Source organism: Lichenostomus cassidix, chromosome 2 (assembly GCF_008360975.1).
Source record: "Lichenostomus cassidix isolate B80296 chromosome 2, HeHo_3.0, whole genome shotgun sequence".
Classification (NCBI taxonomy): Eukaryota; Metazoa; Chordata; class Aves; order Passeriformes; family Meliphagidae; genus Lichenostomus; species Lichenostomus cassidix.
The window spans coordinates 69,618,001-69,645,839 of NC_139482.1; the positions used below are offsets into that span (position 1 = coordinate 69,618,001).

The 27,839-nt window shown below is 42.7% G+C and overlaps 3 protein-coding genes and 1 long non-coding RNA gene across 7 annotated transcripts in view; 1 reads left to right on the plus strand and 3 right to left on the minus strand.

The window, feature by feature from the left end:
* Positions 1–89: 89 nt before the first annotated feature.
* On the minus strand, positions 90–6,931 carry LOC146441597 (serpin B6-like). Its single transcript, XM_085052048.1, has 8 exons — positions 6,821–6,931; positions 5,985–6,076; positions 5,422–5,599; positions 4,411–4,548; positions 3,675–3,792; positions 3,263–3,405; positions 2,052–2,219; positions 90–1,377 (listed from the first exon to the last, which is right to left on the minus strand). The coding sequence occupies exons 3-8, from the start codon at positions 5,587–5,589 to the stop codon at positions 979–981; spliced, it is 1,134 nt and encodes a 377-aa protein (XP_084908174.1). The 5' UTR covers positions 5,590–5,599; positions 5,985–6,076; positions 6,821–6,931; the 3' UTR covers positions 90–978.
* A 284-nt stretch (positions 6,932–7,215) lies between these two features.
* On the minus strand, positions 7,216–16,256 carry LOC146441598 (serpin B6-like). 4 transcript variants are annotated; one of them, XM_085052038.1, is made up of 8 exons: positions 16,136–16,217; positions 13,893–14,034; positions 13,323–13,500; positions 12,302–12,439; positions 11,566–11,683; positions 11,188–11,330; positions 9,434–9,601; positions 7,216–8,502 (listed from the first exon to the last, which is right to left on the minus strand). In XM_085052038.1, exons 3-8 carry the CDS (start codon positions 13,488–13,490, stop codon positions 8,098–8,100), a joined length of 1,140 nt encoding a protein of 379 aa, XP_084908164.1. In that variant the 5' UTR covers positions 13,491–13,500; positions 13,893–14,034; positions 16,136–16,217; the 3' UTR covers positions 7,216–8,097. The 4 variants fall into 4 exon arrangements, with proteins under 4 accessions (XP_084908164.1, XP_084908165.1, XP_084908168.1 ...); XM_085052039.1 differs by having other exon boundaries at positions 8,031–8,502; positions 13,893–14,031; positions 16,132–16,256; XM_085052042.1 differs by having other exon boundaries at positions 8,031–8,502; positions 13,893–13,962.
* LOC146441599 (uncharacterized) overlaps positions 16,237–27,839 on the plus strand; it is a 36,648-nt gene continuing 25,045 nt past the window's right edge. The window contains exon 1 of the long non-coding RNA XR_014849985.1: positions 16,237–16,368. This is a non-coding gene — a long non-coding RNA (uncharacterized LOC146441599). The remainder of the gene's footprint in view (positions 16,369–27,839) is intronic.
* On the minus strand, positions 16,514–26,656 carry SERPINB10 (serpin family B member 10). Its single transcript, XM_085052034.1, has 7 exons — positions 26,483–26,656; positions 25,358–25,444; positions 23,609–23,746; positions 21,585–21,702; positions 20,735–20,877; positions 18,417–18,584; positions 16,514–17,529 (listed from the first exon to the last, which is right to left on the minus strand). Exons 1-7 carry the CDS (start codon positions 26,648–26,650, stop codon positions 17,128–17,130), a joined length of 1,224 nt encoding a protein of 407 aa, XP_084908160.1. The 5' UTR covers positions 26,651–26,656; the 3' UTR covers positions 16,514–17,127.

The window sequence follows — 27,839 nt, forward strand, 5'->3', positions numbered from 1 at the left end:
CTGGGCTCTGGCCACAGCTCTTTTCCCCAGGCGGCAGCCTAAAGCATACGTGTGTAATTCAGAGTTGGAAAGAGAGAAACAGACCCACGCAGTGCTTACACTTCCTTTATTATTCCAGGAACAAGATCCACAAAACACATCCCTGTGTAAGGAAAGCCTCTGCAGCTGTATCTTTGGAATTATACAGGTACACCACGGTGTTCAAGAAAATATTACTAGGATTAATATAAAACAGTAGCAAAAAACAAAAATAATAGAAAAAAGACCACTTTTTCGTTTAAATATTGCATAGGCACTGTGTGCTCCCTCATGACATTCTTTGTTCAAGGACATGAACCAAGTGACAGGCAATGAATCCAGGTGTCCTGGGTGATGAAACAAAGCTACTCAGCCCACAAATACCTCATAGGGACACCTGGTACAAAAGCATACTTTCATTCCCATTCTTGCCTCAGAGCTTCTCCACTTATTAGCAAAAAAACCACATCTAGGCAGGATGCTCAGCAATACCTGGGACAGGCTGCCAAAGACTCCTTTCAGCTCTAGGGAATCTATCAAGGCAATAAATGGATGAGACTGGAAGGAAAAAGGAGAGGGAAGCTACAAACATGCTCCAGCCTTGTCACAAGCAGAAGGAACTCCTTCTCTCCCATGGGCTGTCACTGCCTGACTCTGCCTGATTGACACCAAAAGTGAAGTCAAGCACAGAAGCAGCATTCATGGAGCAAGTGGGATGGTTCTTGTGTCAGCAAGAACCTGGAGAGCTCTGTACCCAGGGGCAGGGCTGGGAGGGCTTGGACATGGCAGGTTCATGCTTTGTCTAAGCAGCTATGTTATTCTTGCCAAGCCTGAGATCAGGAGCACACAAGAGGTTCAGGCACAGCTGGAAGAGACAATTAGTGCAAAAGGAGTTGCTGTGTTCCAGGGAAATGTAAATTTATTGTGTGATGGCACCTATGCTGCCAAGACATCTCCTCCTTAGGGACAGCAAAATCTGCCACAGAACAAAATGCTGGAAGTTTTGTTGTGCCGGATGAGGAAAAGGAAGGGATGATCAGCAATGAATTGCGGTACATAGCACAATGGAATTAAACGTGCTGCTGTGGCAGCAGCTGCTTCAGTGCCTTCTTCATTGACTTCCACAAAGGCCTTGTGAACCACTTCAGAGAGCACCAGCTCATTGCCAGATGACATTCCTGACAAGTCTGCCTTTCCAAATTCGAAGACATCAGCCATTCCCATGCTTCTCAGAACAGGTTTAAGATCATAATCTTCTTCCAGTTTAAATCTAGGTAAAGACACCATTACCTCTGTAGACTTCATCATTTCAGGACTGATCCAATCCATCAGCTTCTCATATGTAAGTTCTCTTTCCAGCTGAAGAAAAATCCCAAAGTTACTCAATTGCAATGAGAATTGAGTCAATATTACATAGCCAAAGTAGTGATGATGGTTTTTTCACATAGCATGTAACATGCAAAATTTTTCCCACTGGGTTTAACATGAAGAGTGGGAGAGTTTATTTTAATTTTTAATATAGGAAGGAAATGCACAGAATACCTTACTAATAAACTCCTTGTCCAGACTGCCAAACAGCCCAAACCTGCATAATATCCTCTCCACAAAACAGATACTACCCTTTCCTGGGAGCCTCTTTGCAGGCAGGGAGCCACACACCACCTGACAGCTGCTCAGCACACAAGAGCCACAGCACAAGCCACAGCACTTCCAAAGAGCACAACCAAAATCCCCCTCTCCACATCCCAGCATCACCATACTACGCCTTCAGCAGCACCACAGCTGACCTCTGCTCCTGAGCAGGGCCAGCTCTTCTTCCACAGCCTCTGCCTAAGGCAGCAGCACACAGCCTGAGCAGCACTGACACAGGCTGGGGCACTCACTCTGGGGACAGGGAGGAAAGGGACATTTCTGCTGGCCTTGAGCACCAGGGACACAACAGCCCTGGAACTGAACTGCAGGTCTCCCTGCAATGTCACACTTGCTTCCCTGGAAGGATTCAGCCTGTCTTTGCACTCAGCTCCACAACTTACTCTTTCCAAGCCAGTGGATCCATCCTGGATTGCATCAGGGAGCAGGATGATCATGCTCAGTTCATTACCAACATAGGGCAGCTCAAGGATTTTGGTCTGCAAGGCCCCAATATAGGCCATCTTAAACCAATCCTCTGTGAACATCATCTGCACAGGTCTGGTCTCCTTCTAGAAATACAGAAATGGTCAACAGTGAGTGCTGAGCAACTCTGCTGCTCTGAAAGTAAAAAGCAGGCAGCCAAGCTACTCAGGGAATTTTAGAATTTGACCAAAGAGAACTGATCACACACTATAAGTGCAGACAGACACAGCATGGCTTTTGCAAAGAATGTGGTAAAATCCTTCCATGTGCAGCAGCAATACACAATATTCCATCACAACCTAAAAGGCAGAATATTTATCAGCACTATATCCTGGTGGTGTTGCATTTTGAAACCTGGTTCTACCTTTGCACTGGTCCAGGGAATACAAAATGAAACAGTCGCTCTGCATAGCCCAGCCAGCCTTTTCAACACCTTCCAACAGGGAGAAGCAAAGGAGTCTAAAACCACGTCAGTCCAGCGGTCTCTGAACTGCTGTTTTAGGTAGTGTGGGGAGAGAAGAAATATTCCCTTATTTAAAAAGTTGTATTAGCAGTTTCAAACATCCTTGGATTTATTTCACCACTGAGGAAGGGACAGTTTCAATGTCAGGCATAACAGCTTCAATTTTCCACAGTGTTTGCTTCCAGCAGGTGAGTCAAGGAAGGCACATTACCAGTTCTGGGTAAGGACACCTGGAGGCCAACCCAGAGCTGCAGGGAACCCTGAGGGGCAGCCATGGCCTGCCCATGACAGTGGCCAAGTCTTCCTCAAGAGCTCTCTTCTACTTCTAGAAACAAGACTGCAGAGCACAGAGGTGTAATTTGCTTTCCAATTATATTGCTACGGCTCAAGGGCAGAAATTAGCAAGAAAGCACTGACTAAAGAGGACTTATATTCACAAGTTTTCACACTTGTCTCTGTGCCACATTAATGGTTCTAGTAATGATGTGAAAGATCAGAGAAACTCAGCAAAGAGGGTATTTATATGAAAGACAGGGGGCATACAGAATTTCATACAACCTACCCATGGTAACCCTGCTTGAAAGATCTAAGATTTTCTTAAAGGTGTTCATTTCAGAAGAATTCAGAGGAACAGCCTTTGCTTGTCAGTAATTTAGCACATCATACCTTATTAATTTGGAATGGCATTTCTGCAGTACTCTCTTTCCTGAAACGCTTTTCCCAGTTGCCTTTGAAATAGATGGCATTCACCAACACAAGCCTGGTCAGGGAATCGAGAATCCCCTGTGCCAACAGGTTCTGAATTTTACCTTTAGGACACACAGAAAATAAAAATAAAAATAATTTCAGGGGTTGTACATGTATCTAATTATTATGTAGGGGACTATCTACTCTACCATTAATACACAACAGCAATAGGGACAAGGAAGGGGAGAGGGAAAGGGAGGGAAGAGAATCACCTACGAGACAGACCAAGAGCTCAGCATTTGGATTATTTTAATTCTTATATCCTGCCATAGGTGTTTACCCAAACAATGACAGCCATTCAACACAACTGGGCACTGGGCAAAGCACTCACCTTCAGTCTTTTCCTCTACCCATCCATTGATTTGTTTCCTGCAATCCTCCCAAGCATGCACAAAGTCCATCTGCTCTAGTCCAGCCTGGTAGCATTTCTGACTCGACTCTATAAATGACTGACAGGGACATTCAAAACATATTTTGAGCAAGAGATTTAACTCTCATTCAGACACAGAGGATTCTTACATTCCCCAAGGAAATTTACCTCATTTCCTCCCCCAGCTTCATATAGAGCCCATAAAGTTCTGACTCACAAGTTCCAAGTAGGAATTATACCACTTTTTTGAAATAGGAATTGTTATTAAATCAAATGGCTTATACACTCTACTGCAAACTTTGACATCACTTCATTGGAAATGATATGGGTAATTTTTTCTTGTTCTTATTTTATGCTTCAGGGCCATAACATATGATTTTGTACATTTATTTATAAGCCTTTTGCTCAGAGATACATTGAACATTTCTCCCTCAGCCAAATATATGAATGGATCACAGAACCCTCAAGTGTACAGACTGATGCATTTTACCCCAATTTGCACTATGCAAAACAGAAATTATCTAAATGAGAATCCCCACCAAGTTCACACAACAGGCTCTGGCAGAATCTATTGCTCTCCTGCCTCTCATACCAAAAAATTTGGAAGGAAAACTCCAAAGGCTGCCTTGGACCTCCTTAGGAAAGGGCTAGCAAGTACATCACCCTAAGAAATTACACCAATTTCATGGCTACTTACTGGAAGAAACTCAAAGGTCTTTTCCCCATAAAGCCGGTTGGCAGTTCTCAGGATGTATTTGGTGTTTGGATCATTAATTTCAGAGAGAAGGGATTGATACCCATTGTGAGCATCCCGGGCATTGCTCAGAGAAAGCACCTGCACAGAGACAACATCCTCAGTGCTTGCACAAGTCATAAATTAGGGAGCAGCAGTCAGCAGTACTGATTTTCCTTCCCTCAAGCCAAGCAGCACAGGATCACAGGATGGCTGAGGTGGGAAGGGAGCTGTGGAGACAATCTGGTACAAAGCCCTGTCCCAGCAGGGGCATCTACAGCTGCTAGCCCAGGACTGTGTCCTCATGGATTTCCAGTATCTCCAACAATGGCAATAATATAAATTTTGAGAAACTTCTAGAAATGGAAATAAACCCCTGTGTTTTCACTCCTCTCCCAATTTGCAAAGGAAGCAAACATCAGAACCAAAATGACTGCTTGTGCACCTAATGTTGCCAGTTCCTACATAAAACACATGCCGAATTTTATATATCATGAGAGTAATTTAAAAGAAAAGTAGTAAAGCAAGCTTTAGTTACTAGTTTGAAATGAAGACAGTGAGATTTCTTAAATAATTTTTATGTTCCTGGCTTCATTTTCTGAACATATATCAGGTTATATTAAGTCCTAACAAGGAAGCAGGAAAAAATACTTTCTATAGCCACCTATTGATCAAACCAATAAATAAAATTCCAGGTAACTCCCAATTACATATTAATGATGATCAGTATAAAAACCAAAAATAAACACCACACAACAAAACCCAAGAACCTCTACATTTCATACTGTACAAAGTTCAAATCGAAAAAACTATGAAAACACAATCTTCTTACACACACACCAGAGGAAGAGTTCTGCTCTCTCAGACCACAGCGACAATCACAGTTTAGCACAAGAGCATGTCACAGACTATAAGACACATCTCTTGCTCATGTGCTCCTCTCAAATGCCATCCACTAAGTTTATTTTGACCTACCTCTCGTATTTCAGCTTCAGTGTTACCTCCTGAACCCAGCATAACCATAGACAAAGCAGAAGAAATACTAAACGGTGAAAAGAACACATTCTGACCACTTTTCTTCTCACACAGCTTTCTTAAGAGGTCCAGAGCAAAAGTGGTATTTCCTGCACAGAGGCTTTCCATGCTTCTGAGTCTGGGACATAAAACACAGAACAAGAATGGATCAAACTCACTTGAACACAGAACAATTGTTTCCCCCTTTTACACTTCCTACAACAAACCACGCAGCAAGTATCATGACTCACTTGGAAAATTATCAGTTCATTGGATGCTGATCTGGAGGCACAAGCACCTGAAACCCCAAACTAAACATTTGAGTTATTTCAGCAATTTCGAGTCTGCTTCTGGATTTCAATCCAATACCTACACAGTGTGACATCTTCTGTGCTTGTCAGGCACAAACAGAATTTTGTTCAGGATTTCCTGAAAGGAGTCTCTCTGGACTTCACACAGAAAAAAACTGGGCCACCAGCAGAGCCAAAGTTAGACATCAAAACAGTAGAATTATGAACTCTTACCTTCTGTAATTCTGTAGACCTTCAGTACAAACTCAGCTTGCTTCGACGTGGGCAAGCTGAGTTTTAAACCTACCAGTCACGCACAGTTTTGCCTACAAGAAAGAAAATAGGCAAGAATTACATTGTCCCTGCAATATTCTCTAACAAAAATACCCCAAAAATAAAACCAAGAAACCCAAAACCCACAAACAAACAAACAAAAACAACTAAAAAAACCCACAAAGAGACAAACAAAAACCCCAAAAAACCACACCCAATACAAACCAAACCAAACTAAAAAAAAAAAAACCCAGAACTCCACAAACAAACTGACGAAGAAACATTACAAAAATGCTACCAAAAAACTAAAAACCCCAACCAAAACCACAAAATATTAGTCACATGTAATACAATATTTCTTCCTAAGATAACCTATATATCCTTGTTTTAGTTATCATTCCAAGTTAATACCATTATATAAAAAAATATTCCTTGCCTTTTCACTGGAAATTAGAAGGATTTGTGCTGGCAAGACTACAGGTTAAAGCTCTTCAGCCTCACACATCCAGCACACCCCACACATCTCACACACACAGCAGCTTTCCCTTCGCTTCTTAAAAGCAGAACAGTCAGATTTGGCTGCTTCCTTCCAGACCCAAATACGTGGAGGAGTTTGCATCAGAAATTGCTCATTTCCTGCAATGTCCTTCCACAGAAATTGCACGTATCACTATCAGCTCTTTCCAGCAGACAGACAATCGCAGGGCAGCTTTGAAATGTTCTTTTCCCAACCTCTAGGCTAAACAAACCACCCCCATCACCCGAACCCAAACCCAAACCAGTTCCCCCGAGCGCACCTTCGCTGCCCTTTCCTTACAGCACCTCGGCAAGCCTCGCACCCAAAGCCCTCCACAGCCCGCACCCCACGCTGCCCGACAGGCGCTCCGAGCTCGCGGAGAGAGGGACAATTTCCGCACTTCTCCCGTTCCGCCCCATTCCCCTAGGATGCCCCACGGGCGGGGCAGGGGCGGAGGCTGCCCTGCTCCTCTCCCGCCCCGCGCAGCTCCAGCGCAGCTCCAGCGCAGCCCAGGCCGCTTGGCTTCCTCCCTGCCCGCCGGGCGACAAGCGCCTGGGGCGGGACAGTGACACCGAGCCCTGCTGGCCTCTGGCCACAGCTCTTTTCCCCAGGCGGCAGCCTAAAGCATGCGTGTGTAATTCAGAGTTGAAAAGAGAGAAACAGACCCACGCAGTGCTTACACTTCCTTTATTATTCCAGGAACAAGATCCACAAAACACATCCCTGTGTAAGGAAAGCCTCTGCAGCTGTGTCTTTGGAATTATACAGGTACACTACGGTGTTCAAGAAAATACTAGATAAGGATTAATATAAAACAACAGCAAAAAAAAAAAAAAGAAAAATCATGACTATGTCATTCAGATATTGCATAGGCACTGTGTGCTCCCTCATTACATTCTTTGTTCAAGGACATGAACCAAGTGACAGGCAATGAATCCACAAGTCCTGGGTGATGAAACAAAGCTACTCAGCCCACAAATACCTCATAGGGACACCTGGTACAAAAGCATACTTTCATTCCCATTCTTGCCTCAGAGCTTCTCCACTTATTAGCCAAAAAAACACATCAGGCAGGATGCTCAGCAATACCTGGGACAGGCTGCCAAAGACTCCTTTCAGCTCTAGGGAATCTATCAAGGCAATAAATGGATGAGACTGGAAGGAAAAAGGAGAGGGAAGCTACAAACATGCTCCAGCCTTGTCACAAGCAGAAGGAACTCCTTCTCTCCCATGGGCTGTCACTGCCTGACTCTGCCTGATTGACACCAAAAGTGAAGTCAAGCACAGAAGAAGCATTCATGGAGCAAGTGGGATGGTTCTTGTGTCAGCAAGAACCTGGAGAGCTCTGCACCCAAGGGCAGGGCTGGGAGGGCTTGGACATGGCAGGTTCTGGCTTTGTCTAAGCAGCTGTGTTATTCTTGCCAAGCCTGAGATCAGGAGCACACAAGAGGTTCAGGCACAGTTGAAAGAGACAATTAGTGCAAAAGGAGTTGCTGTGTTCCAGGGAAATGTAAATTTATTGTGTGATGGCACCTATGCTGCCAAGACATCTCCTCCTTAGGGGCAGCAAAATCTGCCACAGAACAAAATGCTGGAAGTTTTGTTGTGCCGGATGAGGAAAAGGAAGGGATGATCTGCAGTGAAATCCGGAACTATCATTGCACAGCGCATCATCATCACTGCTGCTGTGGCAGCAGCAGCTTCAGTGCCTTCTTCATTGACTTCCACAAAGGCCTTGTGAACCACTTCAGAGAGCACCAGCTCATTGCCAGATGACATTCCTGACAAGTCTGCCTGCCCCAGCTCAAATGCCTCAGCCATTCCCATGCTTCTCAGAAGGGGCTTCAGATCATAGTCTTCTTCCAGCTTGAATCTAGGTAAGGACACCCTCACTTCTGTAGAGTCCATCATTTCAGGATTGATCCAATCTATTAGCTTCTCATATGTAAGTTCTCTTTCCAGCTGAAGAAAAATCCCAAATTTACTCAATTACAATGAGAATTTATTCAGTGTTACACAAGCAAAAGAAGTGACTCTGTGGGTTGTTTACATAGTACATAATATGCATCTTTTTTTACCAGGGTTAGAGTGTCTCATGGCAAATGTGCAAGTTATACTTCTCACCTGGGACTACGGCACCAGCCAAGACCGTTACCCCATGTTTTTTTGATAGTTGCAATAGGGATTAATCCCCTCCATGTAAAGTTAACTTCTATAGAACATGTTAGATTGTTGGGTTTTCTTTTGATTTTTACTTTTGGAGAAGAAAGGCACAAAAGGACTACTAACTAGAACCCAAAGAAACCATACCCAGCTCTTCTATCTATTTATGAAAGGTTTATCTCTCAGGTCAGTCAATACCATGAGGAACACACTCTGCTCACAAGGCCCTTTGTCAGTGTTTGAAAACCTAAACCTTATTAATAAACTTCTTTGTGCAGAGCACAGAGTAGCCCAAACTTGTACCCTTATACTCCCCTCAAAAGAGATACTTCCCTTTCCTAGGAGCCTCTTTGCAGGCAGGGAGCCACACACCAACTGACAGCTGCTCAGCACACAAGAGCCACAGCACTTCCAAAGAGCACAACCAAAATCCCCCTCTCCACATCCCAGCATCACCATACTATGCCTTCAGCAGCACCACAGCTGACCTCTGCTCCTGAGCAGGGCCAGCTCTTCTTCCACAGCCTCTGCCTAAGGCAGCAGCACACAGCCTGAGCAGCACTGACACAGGCTGGGGCACTCACTCTGGGGACAGGGAGGAAAGGGACATTTCTGCTGGCCTTGAGCACCAGGGATACAGTCTGGAACTGAACTGCAGGTCTCACTGCAATATCACACTTGCTTCCCTGGAAGGATTCAGCCTGTCTTTGCACTCAGCTCCACAACTTACTCTTTCCAAGCCAGTGGATCCATCCTGGATTGCATCAGGGAGCAGGATGATCATGCTCAGTTCATTACCAACATAGGGCAGCTCAAGGATTTTGGTCTGGTAGTCCCCAATATAGGTCATGTTAAATCTGTCCTTCTTGAACATCATCTGCACAGGTCTGGTCTCATTCTGGAAATACAGAAATGGTCAACAGTTAGTGCTGAGCGACTCTGCTGCTCTCAAACTACAAAGCAGGCAGCCAAGTTACTCAGGGCTCTTCGGAATTTGACCAAAGAGCACTGATCACACGTAAGTACATATACCACACTGTCTTTTATATATCACTAAAAATCTCTGATATTTAATTTTTAATTACTATTGTAGAAATTACTAATTGAAGATACCTTCAGGGCAAATGCATGTCCTTGCCCTTTGGTTCACTTAAGAATTACTGACAAACACTAAACAGAGCTGGCAATAAGCAGGGACTATGTTCTTCACTTTAAACAGATAAGGAAAATACATAAATTGAGATGACTTTTCAGTCCATGTGGTTTCAAGTGCTACAACAAACAATTAAAATATTTAAAAATGTATACACAAAAACTATCAAGAAAGTGCAAGCATTATTTTGAATTCTTGAAACTCATAAGGATATTAAGAAGGTGAGAGATTTTATTCTCATTTTCATTCTCTGCTATCTCATTCCACTTCCAAATGGAGCATCATCTGCTATTGTTTACATCATTATTTGCCTTCTTTTCAGTTTTGTTGCTTTCTCCCTTACCTTCAAGACATTATCATACAAAAAGGGTTTTTTCATTAACGTAATGCCCATTGGAATAATGCCCAGAGAGAATAAGGTAGAAATTATTTTGCAGCAGCAATGACACATAAAAAGAATAGACAAAAAAAAAGCCACATAGCAAGAGAAAATCATCCAGCAAGTCATAAAAAGTGCAAGAGCCACAGAAAATTTCACAGGACGTTGGAAACGTTCCTGGGATGTTAAACCAACTCTTTTCTACTGAACAGAGAGTAAAGTAACTTGCTTAAGACTACAGCTTACACCAGGGATTACCAATTGTTCATTGAGGACAAGATGCCAGGAACCAAGTCAGTCCAGCAGTCCTAAAGTGCTGTTGTAGGTTGTGTGGGGCAAGCAGAAACATTCCTTTATTTAAAAAGTCGTATTAGCAGCTTCAAACATCCTTGGATTTATTTCACCACTGAGGAAGGGACAGTTTCAATGTCAGGCATAACAGCTTCAATTTTCCACAGTGTTTGCTTCCAGCAGGTGAGTCAAGGAAGGCACATTACCAGTTCTGGGTAAGGACACCTGGAGGCCAACCCAGAGCTGCAGGGAACCCTGAGGGGCAGCCATGGCCTGCCCATGACAGTGGCCAAGTCTTCCTCAAGAGCTCTCATCTACTTCTGAAACAAGACTGCAGAGCACAGAGGTGTAATTTGTTTTCCATTTATATTGGATTGGCTCAAGGGCAGAAAAGCAGCAAGAAAGCACTGTCCAAAGAGGACTTCAATTCTCAGGTTTTCAGACCCATCTCTGTGCTTTATTAAAGGTTCTAGTAATTATGTAAAAGTTCAGGGAAACTCAGCAAAGAGGGTGTTCATATGAAAGGGAGGTGGCATAAAGAATTTCATACAGCCTACGCAAGGTAACCCTCCTTGGAAGATTTAGTGTTTTCCTTAAATATGTGTGCATCACAGAGTACTTCAGACAAACAGGATGCTGTCAGCATTTCACTGCATCATACCTTATTAATTTGGAATGGCCTTTCTGCAGTATTCTCTGTCTTGAACTGCTTTTCCCAGTTGCCTTTGAAATAGATGGCATTCACCAACACAAGCCTGGTCAGGGAATCAAGAATCCCCTCTGCCAACAGGTTCTGTATTTTACCTGTATGATACAATGGAAAAAAACCCACATTTTTTAATACTTTGACAAAGATCTAATTATTATCCAAGGTGCTATCTACTCCACAATTAATACACAACAGAGAATTATGTAGCAGAGAGACCTAGAGCTCAGCATTTGCGTTTTTCAACTCAACACAATTTTATATCCTGCCATAGGTGTTTACCCAAACAATGGCAGCCATTCAACACAACTGGGCACTGGGCAAAGCACTCACCTTCAGTCCTTTTCTCTACCCAGCCATTGATTTGTTTCCTGCAATCCTCCCAAGCATGCACAAAGTCCATCTGCTCTAGTCCAGCCTGGTAGCATTTCTGACTCGTCTCTATAAATGACTGACAGGGACATTCAAAACATATTTTGAGCAAGAGATTTTAGTCTCATTCAGACACAGAGGATTCTTACATTCCCCAAGAGAATCTGCCTCATTTCCGCCCCCAGCTTCATACCGAGCCAGTAAAGTTCTGGCTGACAAGTTCTACTAGGAATTATACCACCTCTTCGAACTAGGAATTCTTATTTAATAAAATGCCTTATACACTCTACTGCAAACTTTGACATCACTTCATTGAAAATGATGTGGCTAATTTTTTCTTGTTTGTATTTTATGCTTCAAGGACCTAACATATGATTTTATACATTTGTTTATAAGACTTTTGCTGAGAGATACATCGAACATTTCTTCTTTAGCCAAATACATGAATGGATCACAGAACCCTCAAGTGTACAGACTGATGGATTCTACCCCAATTTGCACTATGCAAAGCACAGGTTATCTAAAAGCAGATTCTCCACCAAGTTCAGACAACAGGCTCTGGCAGAATCTATTGCTGTCCTGCCTCTCACACCAGAAAATTTGGAAGGAAAACTCCAAAGGCTGCCTTTGGCTTCCAGAGGAAAGGGCTAGCAAGTACATCACCCTAAGAAATGCCTCAAATTTCATGGCTACTTACTGGAAGAAACTCAAAGGTCTTTTCCCCATAAAGCCGGTTGGCAGTTCTCAGGATGTATTTGGTGTTTGGATCATTAATTTCAGAGAGAAGGGATTGATACCCATTGTGAGCATCCCGGGCATTGCTCAGAGAAAGCACCTGCACAGAGACAACATCCTCAGTGCTTGCACAAGTCATAAATTCGAGAGCAGCAGTCAGCAGTACTGATTTTCCTTCCCTCAAGCCAAGCAGCACAGGATCACAGGATGGCTGAGGTGGGAAGGGAGCTGTGGAGACAATCTGGTACAAAGCCCTGTCCCAGCAGGGGCATCTACAGCTGCTAGCCCAGGACTGTGTCCTCATGGATTTCCAGTATCTCCAACAATGGCAATAATATAAGTTTTGAGAAACTTCTAGAAATGGAAAAACAAAAAACCAGCAGGTTTTTCTCCTCTTCCCAAACTTGCTTAAGAGCCAAACATCAGAACCAAAATGACTGCTTGTGCATTTATTATTGTCAGGTCATACATATAACACATGGCAGGTCATATTTGCTACCTGAGCAAGTTTAAAACAAAAAAGTGTAAAGCAAACTACCAGTTTTATATTCAGTCACTGTGGATTTTTTACGTGTCTGGCTACATTTTCAAAAAGAGAATATTGTCTGATGTTAAGCCCAAACAAGGAAAAAGTAGATAATATTTTAAATAGCCACCTAATGATCAAGGCAACCCAGAAAAAAAAAAAAAAAAGAAAAACTCATAACCGCCTAATTACATATTAAAGAAAATCTGTCTCAAAAACTAGAGAAAGCTCCCTGCAAAAAAACCCCAGGAACCTCTAGATTTCATACTGAAGAGTCGTCCCCTTTAAAAACAATTATGATTGGTTGTGCTTACACACACACCAGAAGAAAAGCTCTGCTCTCTCAGACCACAGTGACAATCACAATTTAGCACAGGTACATGACACAGCCTGTAAGACACATCTCTTGCTCATGTGATCTCATCAAATGCCAGCCACTAAGTTTATTTTGACCTACCTTTCTTATTTCAGCTTCAGTGTTACCTCCTGAACCCAGCATAACCATAGACAAAGCAGAAGAAATACTAAACGGTGAAAAGAACACATTCTGACCACTTTTCTTCTCACACAGCTTTCTTAAGAGGTCCAGAGCAAAAGTGATATTTCCTGCACAGAGGCTTTCCATGCTTCTGAGCCTGGGATATAAAACACAGAACAAGAACGGATCAAACTTACTTGAATACAGAACAATTGTTTCTCCTTCTTACACTTGCCAGCATAAACTAGGCAGCAAATGTCATGACTTGATTACAAAATTATCAGTTCACTGGACACTGATTTGGTGGCCCAAGCACCTGAAACCCCAAACTAAACATTTGATTCATTTCAGCAATTTCAAGTCTGCTTTTGGATTTCAACCCCATACCTACACAGTGTGACATCTTTTGATGTGATCAAAACACAACAGCATTTTGTTCAGCTGTTACTAAAAGAAGTCTCTCTGGACTTCACACAGAAAATAATTTTCCTTTACAGGACCATCAGAGCCAAAGTTAGATATCAGGACGGTAGAATTATCAACACTTACCTTCTGTAACTCAATAGACCTTCAGTAGTACCTGCAGGTTGCTTCTCCGTGTGCACACTGAGCAGAATGACTTGTCCAACAAGATAAAAAATGGAAAGAAAAAATTTATTTTGCCAGCATGACAGATGACGGCAATTTCCTGCTGAATTACAAAGACAAGAAATCAAAGTTCATTTTAGTTCCATTTTATTGCCTGCAACACAGCAACACACACAACCATAAACTCAGTGCCTGTCATATTCTATGGACATCTACTATAGTCAGTGAACCTGAGAATAAACACCACACCTATTAAATGAGCAATAAGTACTGGAACACTGAGTTAACCACAGATAAGTATCATAAGTCATCATAAGATATATGCTGATAGTTTTTACTATCTCTGTGTTTTGTTCTTCCCTAAGGGCAGGGCCTACTGTTGATATGTTGCTACCAAATACAAAACCACCGCCTAATTCATTCAACTGATTCATTGTCTTAGACAGAGAGGTGAAAAGAGCAAGTCTCTGCATGCATGCTTTTCCACCCAAGAAAATTTCTTGCCAGTAGCTTTACTATAAACAGTACCAATTTTCTCCTATTTTTCTTCTCCCATAAATAGAAAAAAAAAAACCCTGAAAAAACAAGCAAGCTTAGATGGAAACAATCCTCCAATTGTGTCTGAATGAGCAATTCTTGCACTGTACACATAAGCAGGAGACACATGGCATTTGTGATGGTTACAGTGAAGACCAGAATTTTCTTCCTGTCCCAATACCTGCAGATTATTTTAACCACTAAGTTTATTTTGACCTCCATGTCAAAACACACAGGAATAGTGACAGCAGCAAACAGTTACTTTCTGGAAAGTATTTGTAGGGCTTCCACAACAGGCAAGAATTTACAGACAAAAGGATGCAACTGACACTATTTGCCTGCCTGAAAATCAGGGGCATTTAACCAAACTCTAAGTAATATTCAACAGCTGGGACACAAGGCTACGAGTTAAATCTGCACAGTCAACTATGCTTTCTATGCAGGAGTAGTGACATAACTACAGACTCCCCTTTTCATCAGAGACTATACAGAATTTGGAGTCTCCAAAGCTGCGGATAATACACAACAACCACACTTCAAGGAACAAAAAAACCCCATTATACAAGTACATATGTGTTGGTCACTTGTAATCTGCTGCAAAGCCCTCAGTGGTCAGAGGATTTGCTGACAGCAACTCCCTCCTCACTCTACTCTGCCCATGGCTCTGCAGGTCAGTAGTGAGGCACTCATGGGGTGGTCTCAGCATGCCCAGACACTGTGTTCCTACCACTCCGAATTGAGGCATATATGCTCAGCAGTCAACACCTATGCTTTAGGAGAGTCTTGATGGACCGACAGGCTGCAGGTAGATCAGCCAGCAGACAACCACAGCAGGGCCTCGCCGTGGGAAAACCAGAGCAGGGTGCAGCTCTCCTCCAGCCCGCGGCCCAAGCGACACTTCCAACCAAAACTATGATGTGGATTAGCGTCCAGTGTACCAGGACACCTCCCCACATCGACAGCCGCATCAGAAGAGTCTCAAGCCAACTCTTTTCAAACACAGCCCCAGAGGGAACTCAGGGCAATGAGCACCAGGCCGTGTCCATCTCCACAGAGAAAGCTCTGCCTGTGGCACAGCCGCCCTTTTCCCCACCCACTGAACCAAAGCAGGCTTCCCTGAGGGAAAAGGCTTCATTTAGGCTTTGGAGAGTTGGGAGCGGTGCTAAACACCTGCAGGGCGACACCCCGGCCAGCTGCTGGTGACGGCCCTTGGCATGGCAGCGCTCCAGGGATACACGCTGGGACGCGGGGAATTACACGGCCCCGCGGCTGCCGGACTCCTGATCCCTGCGCCTCCGCAGCAGCGGGGAGGGGCATGGAGGAGCCTGACACTGTCCCCAGCAAGCTGAGGCACAAGAAGCCAAAGGTTTGGCCCTCCCTGGAGCGAAGAGTTCTTCCTCCACCCCCGCCCCGGGCTTAGCCCCACGGGAGACGTCCCAACTCCGCAGCGCCGCGGCTCCAGCTGGCAAGAATCAGTGGTGTTTAGGGAACGTCACGAAAGAGGAAAGGGGTGGGGGGGAAAACCCCACAACAAAAGCAATGCCACGCAGCTCCATTTCTTTTAAAAAATGCAAAAATAAGAAGAACCCAAAACCAGAGGCACAGGTTTCCCGTGGAAAGCGTTCAGGACAACGCAGCAGCAGCAATAACGCGGCCGCCGCACTCACCCCCCTGCCGCCGCGCTCCCTGCTCCCAGCAGCGCAGCGCCTCCCGGGATTTAGCCAGAGGCTCAGGCGCTTCCCCCTTGGCCGCCGGGAATGGGGAGCGGCCGCGACCCCGCCCACAAAATGGCGGCCCCGCCCCGCCTCAGTGAGTCTGGGCACCTGTCACTGCTTTCCCTTTTCAGCTCTGCCTCCCTCTCGCGGCAGAGCTGGCAGAAAACACGCCTGGTGCGTGAGGGGTTACTAGTTATTATTACTTATTTTTGAAGTTAGGATTGCTTTGAACAAAGCTGAACTCTTGATGTAGCCAGACACCACACAGGCTTAACCTTGCCTTGCATTCCTGAGGGTCTGAGTGAGCCAAATAGCCCTCAGAAAGGTGCATTTTGTTTTATTTTGTTTTATTTTATTAGAAGCAATCTGTAGAGTGACATGAGGGTAATTGAGAGCTGATGAAGACTTAGAGCTGGAATGTGGAAGCAAAGCAAAGGGGTGGGCACTGGGTGAGGGTTTGGAGAGTTTTCCTCCAGCAGTAACACAAGGGCCTAGCTAGGGCTGAACACTCAGACCTGGGTGTAATTGCTGTAGTCTGGCAGTATGTGCTAGGGACATATCAGGATAAGCAGCCCTCATCAAGAGGGCGAGGAGAAAGGCTGTGGCAAAATATGTTTGTGCACAGTGCTGTGAGTGGGAGAGAGAGAAATGCCGTAGCTTACAGTGGAAAGGAGAGAGCTCCCTATGATGGCCTGATCCGAATGACAGCCGGGATTGCTCTGTGGATGCAAAGCATCACACACTGCCCATGGTACTGCCCTGGTCATCCCATCAGGGTAGGAGGGAGTCACTTGGAGGGGCTGTGCCTCAGGCACCAGGGTGTATAGCCTGATGAAGAAGGGGTTCAAGTTCTGCTCCCCCAGCTGCAGACAGCTTCAGGTTTGTGGTTTGCCTCTGTGCTAGCAAGCAAGCATCTTCTGCTCTGCAGGGCAAGGGCTCATTGACTAGGGTGAGCAAAGTCTGCCAAAGAAGAGGATGGTTTGTGATTTGTTGTGTCTGATGAAGAAGATAAAAGGGTGGTCAGCTTTGAAAGTCATTGTTGGGACTCTTGATCTCATCATCAGGACACCTGTGGCAGCTGCTGCCTCAGTACCTTCTTCGTTGACCTCCACAAAAGCTTTGTGAATAACTTTTGAGATGAAAAGATCCTTCTTGGCTGACATCCCTGTGAAATCAGCCTGACCTGGGTCAAAAGCATTTCGTATTCCCATGCTGCTCAAAGGGGATTTAAGGTCATAATTCTCTTCCATCTTCAACTTGGGCAGGTACAGATCCACTTTAGCTTTCATCATATTGTCTGATTTGGTCCATTCAGCCAATTTCTCATAAGTCAGCTCTCTTTCCACCTGCAATGAATTGAGGAAGAAAACAGCTGGAATGCAAAGGACAGAGGCAAGACATGCACAGACCAGTGTCTTAATGCTCATCAAGAATATGTAAAACAAGACCCAGCCACCAGCAGTGACTACAGATGAAATGTGCATCATATTACTGGGCATGATCCCACAAAGTGCGGAGTGACTTATACTCCTATTTATTTTCTTAACAGTGAGGAGGTGTAGACCTGAACCCTCAGAATAGTTTATTATTTTTTCTTTGGTGAGAAGAACATTGCTTTTTTTGCGATGTATGACGTATAATAATAATAAGACGTGCTTGATGTGTGTGTATATGGATAAATTTTCCGTTAGTAGTGATAAATAAATGGGATGCATGGGAACTGAGGTACAAATAAAAATATTTGCCCTGCTCTGAGCAGGTCAATTAGAATCTGAAACTGATCCTGGCATGGTTATGAGTGGCTGTTGACACTTTCTGGGTCAGGGTAGTCAACACTTAGTATGAGAAGCTTCATCACAGACTATCAGATACAAATCCATACTGCAAATGACATAAAAATTAAATTATACAGCCCTCAGAAGAAGATAGCTCTAGGGCGTGGTGATTCACTTGTGATCCTTTATTTCCCTATGCTATACTGGCAATAGGAAAGAGAATACAAAATAGGCTAAGACAGTTGTGTGGACATAGGTTTTACATGTACTATGTTTGCAATGTTATCATGTGCCCTGAATCCTAAACTGAAAAACCATGGTGCTAGAGTTTCCAAAACAAAGTATGAGCACATTAGAGCTATTCTACTATGATTTTGGAGCTTGTTCTTCCTCACTCTTTTAATCTCTTTCTGTTACTGTTTAATAGTGTATGTGATGCAACAGTAGGTCAGCTTTACCAGCTCCAGGCCAGTAGTGTTGTCACTGATGTCATCTGGTAGGAGAATGAACATACTGAGTTCATTTTCCACGTACGGCAGCTCAATGATTGTGAATTTCATGGTTGTTTCATGGAGTATGAAAAATGTATCTTTCAGAAACATCATCTGTACTGGTTTAGTCTTGGTCTGTAAAAAAAAATCAGATATAAAAAGTTACCTTATACATTGAAAGGATGATAAAATTTACTTGCTTCATTGAAGTGAAAACAAGTACGAGACTCAACAGCATTTTGATGCCCAGGACCCTTTCTTTTAGACAGTATCACATCCACCCCCTTTTCAAAGTCTTTGGGATCTTTATAAAAAATCAGCATAAATACTCAAGCTAAGTATTTATGAATACCTACTAACTGAATCCTTTGTAATATCTTTCTTAATTTAAAATAAAGGAGTTAGATTTGATAATCAAGTAGCTCTCTTGCCAGGCATTGCTATTCACCCTGTGAATTAAGCCCTCTCTGGCACCAATGTATTGGGTTTGCATGGTAAGGTTTTGGTAGTGAGGAAGCTGCAGGGGTGACTTCTGTGAGTAGACATCAGAAGCTACCTCTGTGTCAGGCAGAACCAGTTCCAGCTGCTGTCCAAATCTGAGCCAGTCAGTGACACTGGTAGTGCTTCTGTGAATACATTTTTAAGAAAGGGTAAAAACTGCTGCACAAAAGCAGCTGGGAAAGCCAAGTGAGATGATGTGGGAGAAACAGCCCTGCAGGCACCAAGGCCAGTGAGGAAGGAGGGGGAGAAGGCACTCCAGACATTGGAGCGGAGATTCCCCTGCAGCCCAGGGTGAAGACAACGGTGGTGTAAATATCCACCCATGGAGGACCCCATGCTGGAACAGGCAGATGTGCCCTGAAGGAAGCTGCAGCACATGGAGAGCCCATACTGGAGCAGACTTCTGGGAGCAGCTGTGACCCTGTGGAGAACAGCCTACTCACAACAGGTTTTCTGGCATCGCCTGTGACCCCACAGTGGACTCCCACTGCAGTAGCCCCTTCCTAAGACTGCACCCTAGGGAAAGGACCCACTGGAGCAGTTCTTGAAAAACTACAGACCACGGGAAGAACCCCTACTGAATGTGAAGGACTGTATCCCATGGGTAGGACCCCACACCTTAGCAGGAGAAAAGTGTGAGCAGAAGGGAGAGGGGGAGACAACATGTGATAGGCTGACTATAACCCCCATTCCTAGTCCCCCTGCACAGTTTTGGGGCACAGGTGGGAGAGTCAGGAGTGAAGTTGACCCTGGGAGAAAGGGAGGGGTGGGGGAAGGAACTTTATATTTGGGTTTATTTCTCACTAACCTACTCTGACTAATTTGCAATAAATCAAATTATTTTCTCAAAGTTGAGCCTGTTTTGCTCATGATGGCAGTTGGTAAATGATCTCTGTCCTTTTCCTGACCCATGACATTTTCATTTTATTTTTCTCACCCTGTCTTGTTGAGAAGGGGGAAGATAGGGAGTTTTGGTGAGCACCTGCTGGCCAGCCAAGATCACCTACCACAAACAACTGCTGTGTCAGATCCTAAAACTGCACATGTAGAATAGTAGGTTTTGGGTACATAGTCACATAAATTGCTTCACATTGCCCGGCATACAAAAGGCATTTGCACCCTAAATCTATGTCAAACAAAATACTTGCTTCCACTGATAAATAATTTTGCTTGCTTTTGACACAGTCCAAAAGTATGTGTGCAGTCAGCTACTGGGAATTGTCAGTGCATGATGGTTTAAGTACTGTTAACTCAATGAATAGATCATCTGAATTGATCATCCTCACACACTCAGCTAAAATGACAAACCCCATGAAAATTCCCTGGGAGGTTTGGCAAAACACCCAGGATGCGTGTGGGAAGAACCATTGGATCAATTCCCATGAACTCAGGGTCTCATGAGCAGAAGAGAGCCCTAGGTGTGTAAATCTTGCTCTCAAAAGTAACCTGGTTCTATTTAAAAATAGCACTTAGAGAAATTTCTTCTTGTCTTTAAGCTACTTTTCTTAACCTGCTTAGCTTACTTTTTCTTTTTTTAAACTTAACTTTAACTGTTGTGAAGTATTTTGATACTGAGGAGCTATTAATTAAAAATCCAGTTTTCATGGACATTTGTAAATAAGACAGTGCTGACTTGTTTTCACAGTTGTTATTCTCACTGAGTTTATACCACTCTCTTGGCTCTAACCAGTGTTGCAGTAGCATATGAAATTCAGGTGAAATATTTACTTTTCAGTAATAGACATACTGACACATGACAACAGGCATATAGATAAGGAATTTACCTTGCTTAGTCTGAAGGGCATCTTAGCAGTATTCTTCTCCAGAAATTTCTTTGCCCACTTCCCTTTGAAATAAATGGCATTTACTAAGACCAACACGGTGCGAGAATTGAGAAATCCTGCAGGCAGCAGACTCTGTATTTTCCCTTCAAAATCAGACAAAGCAACTGTTATTCCAGTGTGACTGTGTAACTTGCCAGTTTTAATTGTTCCTTGTCTGTGCCTACCTCTCTTTCAAAAATGTTTGCATTTAGGAGGTTTTTTTGTTGTACATTTTTATGGTGTACATATGGTAAAAATGGCTTTTGAAGTATCTCTGTATCCTTTGTCCAGAGAAACTGTGGATGCCCCATTCCTGGAAATGTTTGAGGCCAGGTTGGATGGGGCTTTGAGCAGCCTGGTCTAGTGGAAGATGTCCCTGCCCATGGTAGGGGGGTTGGAAGGAGGTGCTCTTTAAGGTACCTTCCAACCTAAAACATTCCATGAATTAAATTATTTTTAAAAAAAGAAAATATTGGAGTTTTGGTAGTGAATTGAAAAGTGGGTAAAGTGGAATAGCTTGAATGTTCTGTGAAGTTGGTTGCAAGCAGCTGAAGAATGCAGAAGTAAAACCCTCACTAATCATTGTGGAGGCAAACAGTATCTACCGATTATCCTTCCAAACAGCGATGATTCAGAGGAGGCTACAGCATAAAGAATTGAGGGAAAGACTTTGTAAGGAGCAGCAGGTAGGTTGGAGAGAATCACCTCCTTCCCCCAAGTTTTATGGATCCTTGGCTGCAAGAGCAATAAATGTGGAAATACAAATTATTTGAAAGTGAGACAAGAAAAAAGCCATCAGAATGATACTTACTCTCAGTTTTATTTTCTACCCATGAATTGATCTGTGCTCTGGCTTGTTCTGCAGCTGTCTTAAAGTTTACAGCTTGTGGCTTTGCACTGTAATAGCTTGTAATGAGCTGTAAGAACTTCTGAAAGACAGGATTGGAGAATGTATGCTTATTTAGTTAAATATGAGTTATAAAAATGTTAGTAATAATCACTTTAACAGACTATACAACCTGCTAATACATAATTTAAGAAATGAAAGTTTGTTTTATATGCAATAATCTTTATGGTAAGGTCTGATACATTCTGTTCTAAGTATTAAGTAAGGACGGATCAAACTTCAGTCTCAAGGAGATTGATACTTCAAATTTTTGTGTTTGTAATCAAAAGTGGAAATATGTATTTTTAAAATATCTATAAAACCTTCACATTTTTAAAAAATTTCTCAAAATGACATTTTTATGTAATTTAAATACTGTTTTTTCCTGCTTTATGATGTAGTGTTCAAAACAAGATGGAAGAATGGTTTCTACATATATAAAATTGAACAAAGGCTTTTAGTTTGCTTCGGAGATGAGGAACCTGCCAAAAATTTGTGAGGACAATAAAAGGAATGTTCTGGTAGACTGGCAGAAAAGCAGAATGAGCATTTGCATTGCTGTCTGCTGTGAAATCATTTGTGGAGATTCCCAGCAGGAAATTCCCTTGATTCTCTGTAAAGCAAATGCCCATGAGATTATGGAGAAAATGAGCAATGCACATTCAGAAGGACAAATTGCTAATTACTCAGGAAACCAAACAAACTCCAAAATCAAAGAACAGTAATCTCATTTAAAACCACCGTCCAAGGAACTGGAAGATGATTAATACAACATCAGTTTCAAAAAGATTTCAAAGATAGAGATAATTGCAAATTTATGAGTTGGTGTGGGGCAAATGAATAGAATAGGTGTAGTGGGTGTGTGGATTAATGTGACTTACTGGAGGAGTGTCAACAACATTTTGTAATAGGAAATCCGAAATCACAAATCTGTTGGAGTTTTCTGAAGGCGTTAGGAAGCATAGGGTTACAAGGTGAAGTCATTACAGTTTTTTGGATTACCAAAAGGCATTTTGGAGGACTTCTCACCAAAGGCTGAGCATCCGTGGGACTACAGACATAGGCCTCATTTGCTTAAAAGACTGGAAACCAAGAGCAGGAGGAAATAATGTTCACAATGAAGGGTTATTACTACTGGAGTACCACAGGGAGATATGTGTTGGGGTCTGTGCTGCAGTATTTTTTCTACAAAAGCAAAGTCTAAATGTTTATATTAAAATATATATATTAACATATTTACAGGTGGTCCAGTAAAGTGTAAGATATAGAAAGTGTTTGTTACTGTTTAGGAATGAGGTACTGTAAAAAAAGCTGTAGTGGACAGGTGCATGAAAAAGTCTGCCTAATCATGACCAAAAATTCAAATAAAAATTTAAGAACTATGAAGACAGGAGTAGTCAACAAAAGAGAAACTTCTGTAATGGCACTGTCTAACACTATGGTGTGTCCTCTGTCAGAGTTCTCAATGCAGCTCTGGCTGCCTCAGTCTCAGAAATGCTACAGCATAAAAGATACAGACACAGGGGATGAGAGTGACCAGAGATGTGGAGAAGTGTCCTTTAGAACAGAAATGAACCAACAGCAATGCCAACAGGCAGCAAGCTGCAAAAGGCACTATACACTGTACCTCCAGGGTATAGCTCAGCTCATCAGGGTCTATGAAGTAGACATGCCCTCTGTTTCAGAGGTCCTTGAGCTGCAGATTGCTTGGTGGCCACAGCAGATTCTGGAAATGAATCACTACACAGTGTGCCTTTTTCTCATGCACTTCCCAAACTGTTGCCCACTGCTGGAAACAGATGGACTTCTTGTCTGTCCAAGGCTCACCCCATACGGCTGTCCTCATGTTCTCACTCAAACCCCAGTGCTATCATTTGTATTTTTTGTATCATCTCTATTGATAATCGCTCTTAATGCCAGCATATTCTCAATAAAGATGTTCAACTCACGGGCAATAATGGGTAGGTCTTTTCCTCATACAGTCGGTTGGCACTCTTCAGCAAGTAAGTGCTTCTGCGTTTGTTGATGGCAGACAGGAGCTTTTTGAAGCCAGAGTGGATGTTTTCTGCTCCCTCACGCACAGGATCCTTGGAAAAAGACACCAATTAATATGGTGTACCTGCTATGTTTATTTAAATTGTTCAGGTTGCTTTAATTAAAAAGGAGTTTCAGGGAATGTAAATCTTTTTTGAGTTTCTTCATGTTTGCAGCACTGTATATAACTAGATAAATGGTTTTCTGCCTGAAGGGCAATGAGTTGTTTGTGCAGTGCTGTGTAGGCATTTGCAGGCCTCGGGTGATGGTGCTCCCAGGAAGCTGAATTCCCTCACTTTTGTCAAGGTTAGGCCTGATTTTCAGTTTCACAAGACCTTTCATTTTCACAAGGACCCATCAATGCAGCCTGGCAGCTTTTGAGGAGGTGTTCTATTCTCACAGACACTGATGTCAAGGCATGGACTTGCCAACTATTCAAATTTTCTGTGTTTCACATGCTATTTTCTGTTGCTGTTTGGGTTTTGGAGGGAGCTTGTTCTGGATGTCAGTGTTGATGGTTTTAGGGAGGATAAGTTTGCTTGCCAGCTGTTGCTTTGCAAATGGAAGAGTGAGCTGCTACCTGCCAGCTGCTCCCCACCAGCTGCCTGGATGCAGTGTTCTCCCCCATGTAATCTACTGTGTCCTGCACAGGAGACACCGAAAGTCTCTGCCACTGACTGAGGGTGACCTGTCTGTCATTAGGTTGGTGAGGTGGCATTCCTTGCTATGATCTTTTCTCACTCATGCTGAGGTGTGGGCTGCTAGGAAGGATGCCTAGGAAAGAATTTGGTAGCCAGAGGACACAGGATAGCAGAGGCTTTGTTTTTCAATGGGATGGGAGCAGAATGAAGAAGCAATAGAGGGAAATATCTGAAGAACAAGATTAAACAGACTTTGCTAGAATTTATGAAGTCAGTGAGTTGCTAAAATGAATGTGAGTGTAGTGATTCATCTTGAAGAATCATCTCACACCATGAAGGGTAAGAATGATATAATCCCCTTCTCCTTTTTATTTGCAGTTAGTCTAATTTAATTTCTTTCAACTGTCTTTTGGTTTCTATGCTAAAATAACTTGGTTTGTTTGAGTTTACAAACTTTTCAGTGCTTAGGGAGTTCATTTGATGAAAAAGATGTGAACAGTTTCTCCTGCTGGCAAGTCTCTGGGGAGCTGATGAGCAAGGGTGAGTCAACATGCATTGCCTTCAGGGAGAATTTTGTCTGCCTGATGCGTCCCTGCATAAGAAAGGTGGAAGGGACTTTTTTAGGTAGGGCTAGAGTCAGGTGTGAATGCAGTCGTTGTTTTTCACTACACAAAAAAACCCAACCAACCTGAAGGTGATCAGAAATGGAATTGTCCAAAGCATATTAGGACCAATGATTTCTTGGTATTTCCACAGCCAGCTAATACCAAGTGAGATAGTATTAAGGCAAATAAAAATGCTGTTAGTGTCTCAGTTCTGCTTTTTAAAGACTTAATTCATGAGTTTTTCAGTAATATTAGCTACTTGCTCACTTTTTCTCTTTCTCTTTATAGTTCTTACTGAACTGAGACAGTAAATAATAGACTGAAAACAAGGAGATGTTAGAAGCCTAAGCAGTAGCTGCGTTGGACTATCCCATTCTCAGAGATTTTTATCTCAGACTTTTTTTGTTGTAATAAATACCATCTTTCTTTTCTTTGGTCTCACTGGAGAAGGTCTTGTTGTCTCAGATGTATCTTCTTCTCTTGCAGTCTGGTTAAAATGAAGAACCTGTGATGATGATAAATGCTCGTAAAGACAGCTTGTTTGTTGGAGATAAATATGCCCAAGGGTTGTAAGCATGTTAGTTTTGTATGGTCATTCCCCAGCCATGCCTAATGATAGTGTGTTGAAGTTATTGAGCACAAGGCTGTACTGTTGATTAACTCTCTGTGACTGTATCATTACTATATAGATTTTAGCCACAGGGACTGCTTAATAACAGAACAATATTGTGACTGAAACAGGCTCCCCAGGGAGGTGGCCACAGCACCAAGTCTGACAGAGTTCAAGAAGTGTTTGGACAACTCTCTAAGGCACATGATGTGACTCTTGTGGTGCCCTGTGCAGGGCCAGGAGTTGGACTCAATGATCCTGGTGTGTCCCTTCCAACTAAGAATATTCTATGATTCTAGGATATTTTCAATACTCACATATCTGTGTTATTCATGGGAGAATTGTCATTTTTATGGGCTAACTATGTCACAAAGATTTGTGCCGCTTCTGTGCAGCCAAACACAAGTCCTGGAGAGCTTGCTAACTTGTGTATGCAGTATGAAAAAGCAGATAATATTGCTGTCAGAACCAGCTGAGGTCTAGAAGCAGTGATATTGTCTCCAGATTTCCTTTCTCTAGCATATCTTAACTCCATATTAATTTTTTTAATAAAGTTGTCTCTTCATGGCTGTTCGAGCACTATATTCAGTTACTTATTCTGTTCAGAGGGCAGTTAAAATGGAACATAGCATTCTAAGCAAGACCAGCAGTAGCCTCTATTGTCCATAAATTCTCTTTGGCAGACCACCTGCAATGCTCTGGGAACTGCAAGTGTAAGCTAAATGTAGGTGAAGTGCAGAGCAGGGAGATCTTGGAAATAAAGTGGAAGAACAGTGACCTGCAATCCTGTCAGCATGACTGGGGCTCTTTTCTGTAACAACATTGTGGCAGGTCACAGTTCTCTCATGTTGTTCCTTTCTGTTAGGTAGAGTAACAATTCAATTCATGTAGGAACCACATGTAAGGTGGTACACTGCTAATTTCAGAGCTTACCTCAGCCATCTGGGTTGCAGTGTCCCCTTTTGCACCCAGGTGGACCATGGCAAGAGCAGTTGCAATACTCCAAGGAGAAAAGAAAATGTTTTGGCCTTTGGAAGATTCATTCAGCTTTTTGTAAAGGTCCAGAGTGAAGCTGTTGGTTGACACTGAGAGAGATTCCATCGATGCACCTGAGACAAATGAATGTCAAAGAGAGGTGGTGACTGCCTCTTCACTTCTTTTAAAAAATGCAAAGCTGCTAGTGGGAGGTTGTCTGCACCTCTCAAATACAGTCTGAGGGTGTCCCTAGGTAAAATACTGCACAGAAACCAAGTACAGTCAGCTAGTAGGTTTCTTTCTAAAAACTGCATTACTTCTTCCTTCTACATCACTTTCAGTGTCCTTGCCAGTTTTGTTTTTCATCAGTTTGTACAATTTTAGGTAGAAAAGTTTTCAGAGTTTAGACTTGTTTCAAAAACTTATTTGCTCTTTGCCTAATTTTCATAGAGTTATTTTTTGGTTCTGAGAGAGGGAAACAGAATGATTTCTCACTGTACTGCTTTGGGTTTTTTTTATTTGTTTAAACTTCCTGTGCTATTACTTTCTGCTGAAAGAATGTGTGGTGAATTCATGTGATTCACTACATATATCCTGAAGGCTATTAGAGATACAGATTTTTATATGTTCTTGATGTAGGTAAACCCATATTTGGAAGCTGTAGTTGGATTTGCTAATTTCTGTTTTTCAAGAGACTTCTTGTATCTTACATACAACTCCAAACAGTTCCTCTTTTAACCAACAACAAATTTTCTCAGCTTTCCTGCTGGTTTATGAGAACCTGCATGTTTTCCATCCTTTTTCTGCTTCTTTTCCTAAGTACGTTTTTACAGGACAAAACCAAAGCAAACAAATAATCACAAATACAGGGTTAAACTGATACTCCATATGTGGATCCAGAACAAGCCTGTGCATCTTATTAGTATTTTTTTGGTCCATCTGATAGTTTGGTGAATATTAAGATAAACTCAGATCTTTCCATTGTCTTTACCAGTGTAATGACTAATAAAGCATTTGGTAAAGTCAGTGTAAGATTGCACAAGGAGAAATTTAAGCATTAGATCAACAAGAGCAACTGAACATTTAAATCTACCTTCACCCATAATTTGGGTGGTTAAATCAAATTCTGCAGTCCACAAATGGGCTGCTATGAAATGTCAGGGACTCAGGAAGCATCTGGAGTCCTGAAGTTCTGTTTTCAAGCTTCCTAGGGCTCTGCAACAGCTTTGAAGCATTCGCAGGAGTGCTTCAGAGGTGAATGCCATACAACTTAGCTCATACCTTCAAATCAGAATCTTAGTGCTGTTCTTGGAGA

Coding starts and splice junctions, on each gene's coding strand:
- LOC146441597 (XM_085052048.1), bottom strand. CDS start 5,589: ATGGAAAGCCTCTGTGCAGGAAATACCACTTTTGCTCTGGACCTCTTA. Junction 3,793..4,410: donor AGACCTTTGAGTTTCTTCCA/GTAAGTAGCCAT, acceptor TGTCCCTGTCAG/TCATTTATAGAGTCGAGTCA. Junction 3,406..3,674: donor GGTAGAGGAAAAGACTGAAG/GTGAGTGCTTTG, acceptor TGTGTCCTAAAG/GTAAAATTCAGAACCTGTTG.
- LOC146441598 (XM_085052038.1), bottom strand. CDS start 13,490: ATGGAAAGCCTCTGTGCAGGAAATATCACTTTTGCTCTGGACCTCTTA. Junction 11,684..12,301: donor AGACCTTTGAGTTTCTTCCA/GTAAGTAGCCAT, acceptor TGTCCCTGTCAG/TCATTTATAGAGACGAGTCA. Junction 9,602..11,187: donor GGCCATTCCAAATTAATAAG/GTATGATGCAGT, acceptor CTGTATTTCCAG/AATGAGACCAGACCTGTGCA.
- SERPINB10 (XM_085052034.1), bottom strand. CDS start 26,650: ATGGAATCTCTCTCAGTGTCAACCAACAGCTTCACTCTGGACCTTTAC. Junction 23,747..25,357: donor GACCAAAGAAAAGAAAGATG/GTATTTATTACA, acceptor TCTTTTTCCAAG/GATCCTGTGCGTGAGGGAGC. Junction 20,878..21,584: donor GGTAGAAAATAAAACTGAGA/GTAAGTATCATT, acceptor CTGATTTTGAAG/GGAAAATACAGAGTCTGCTG.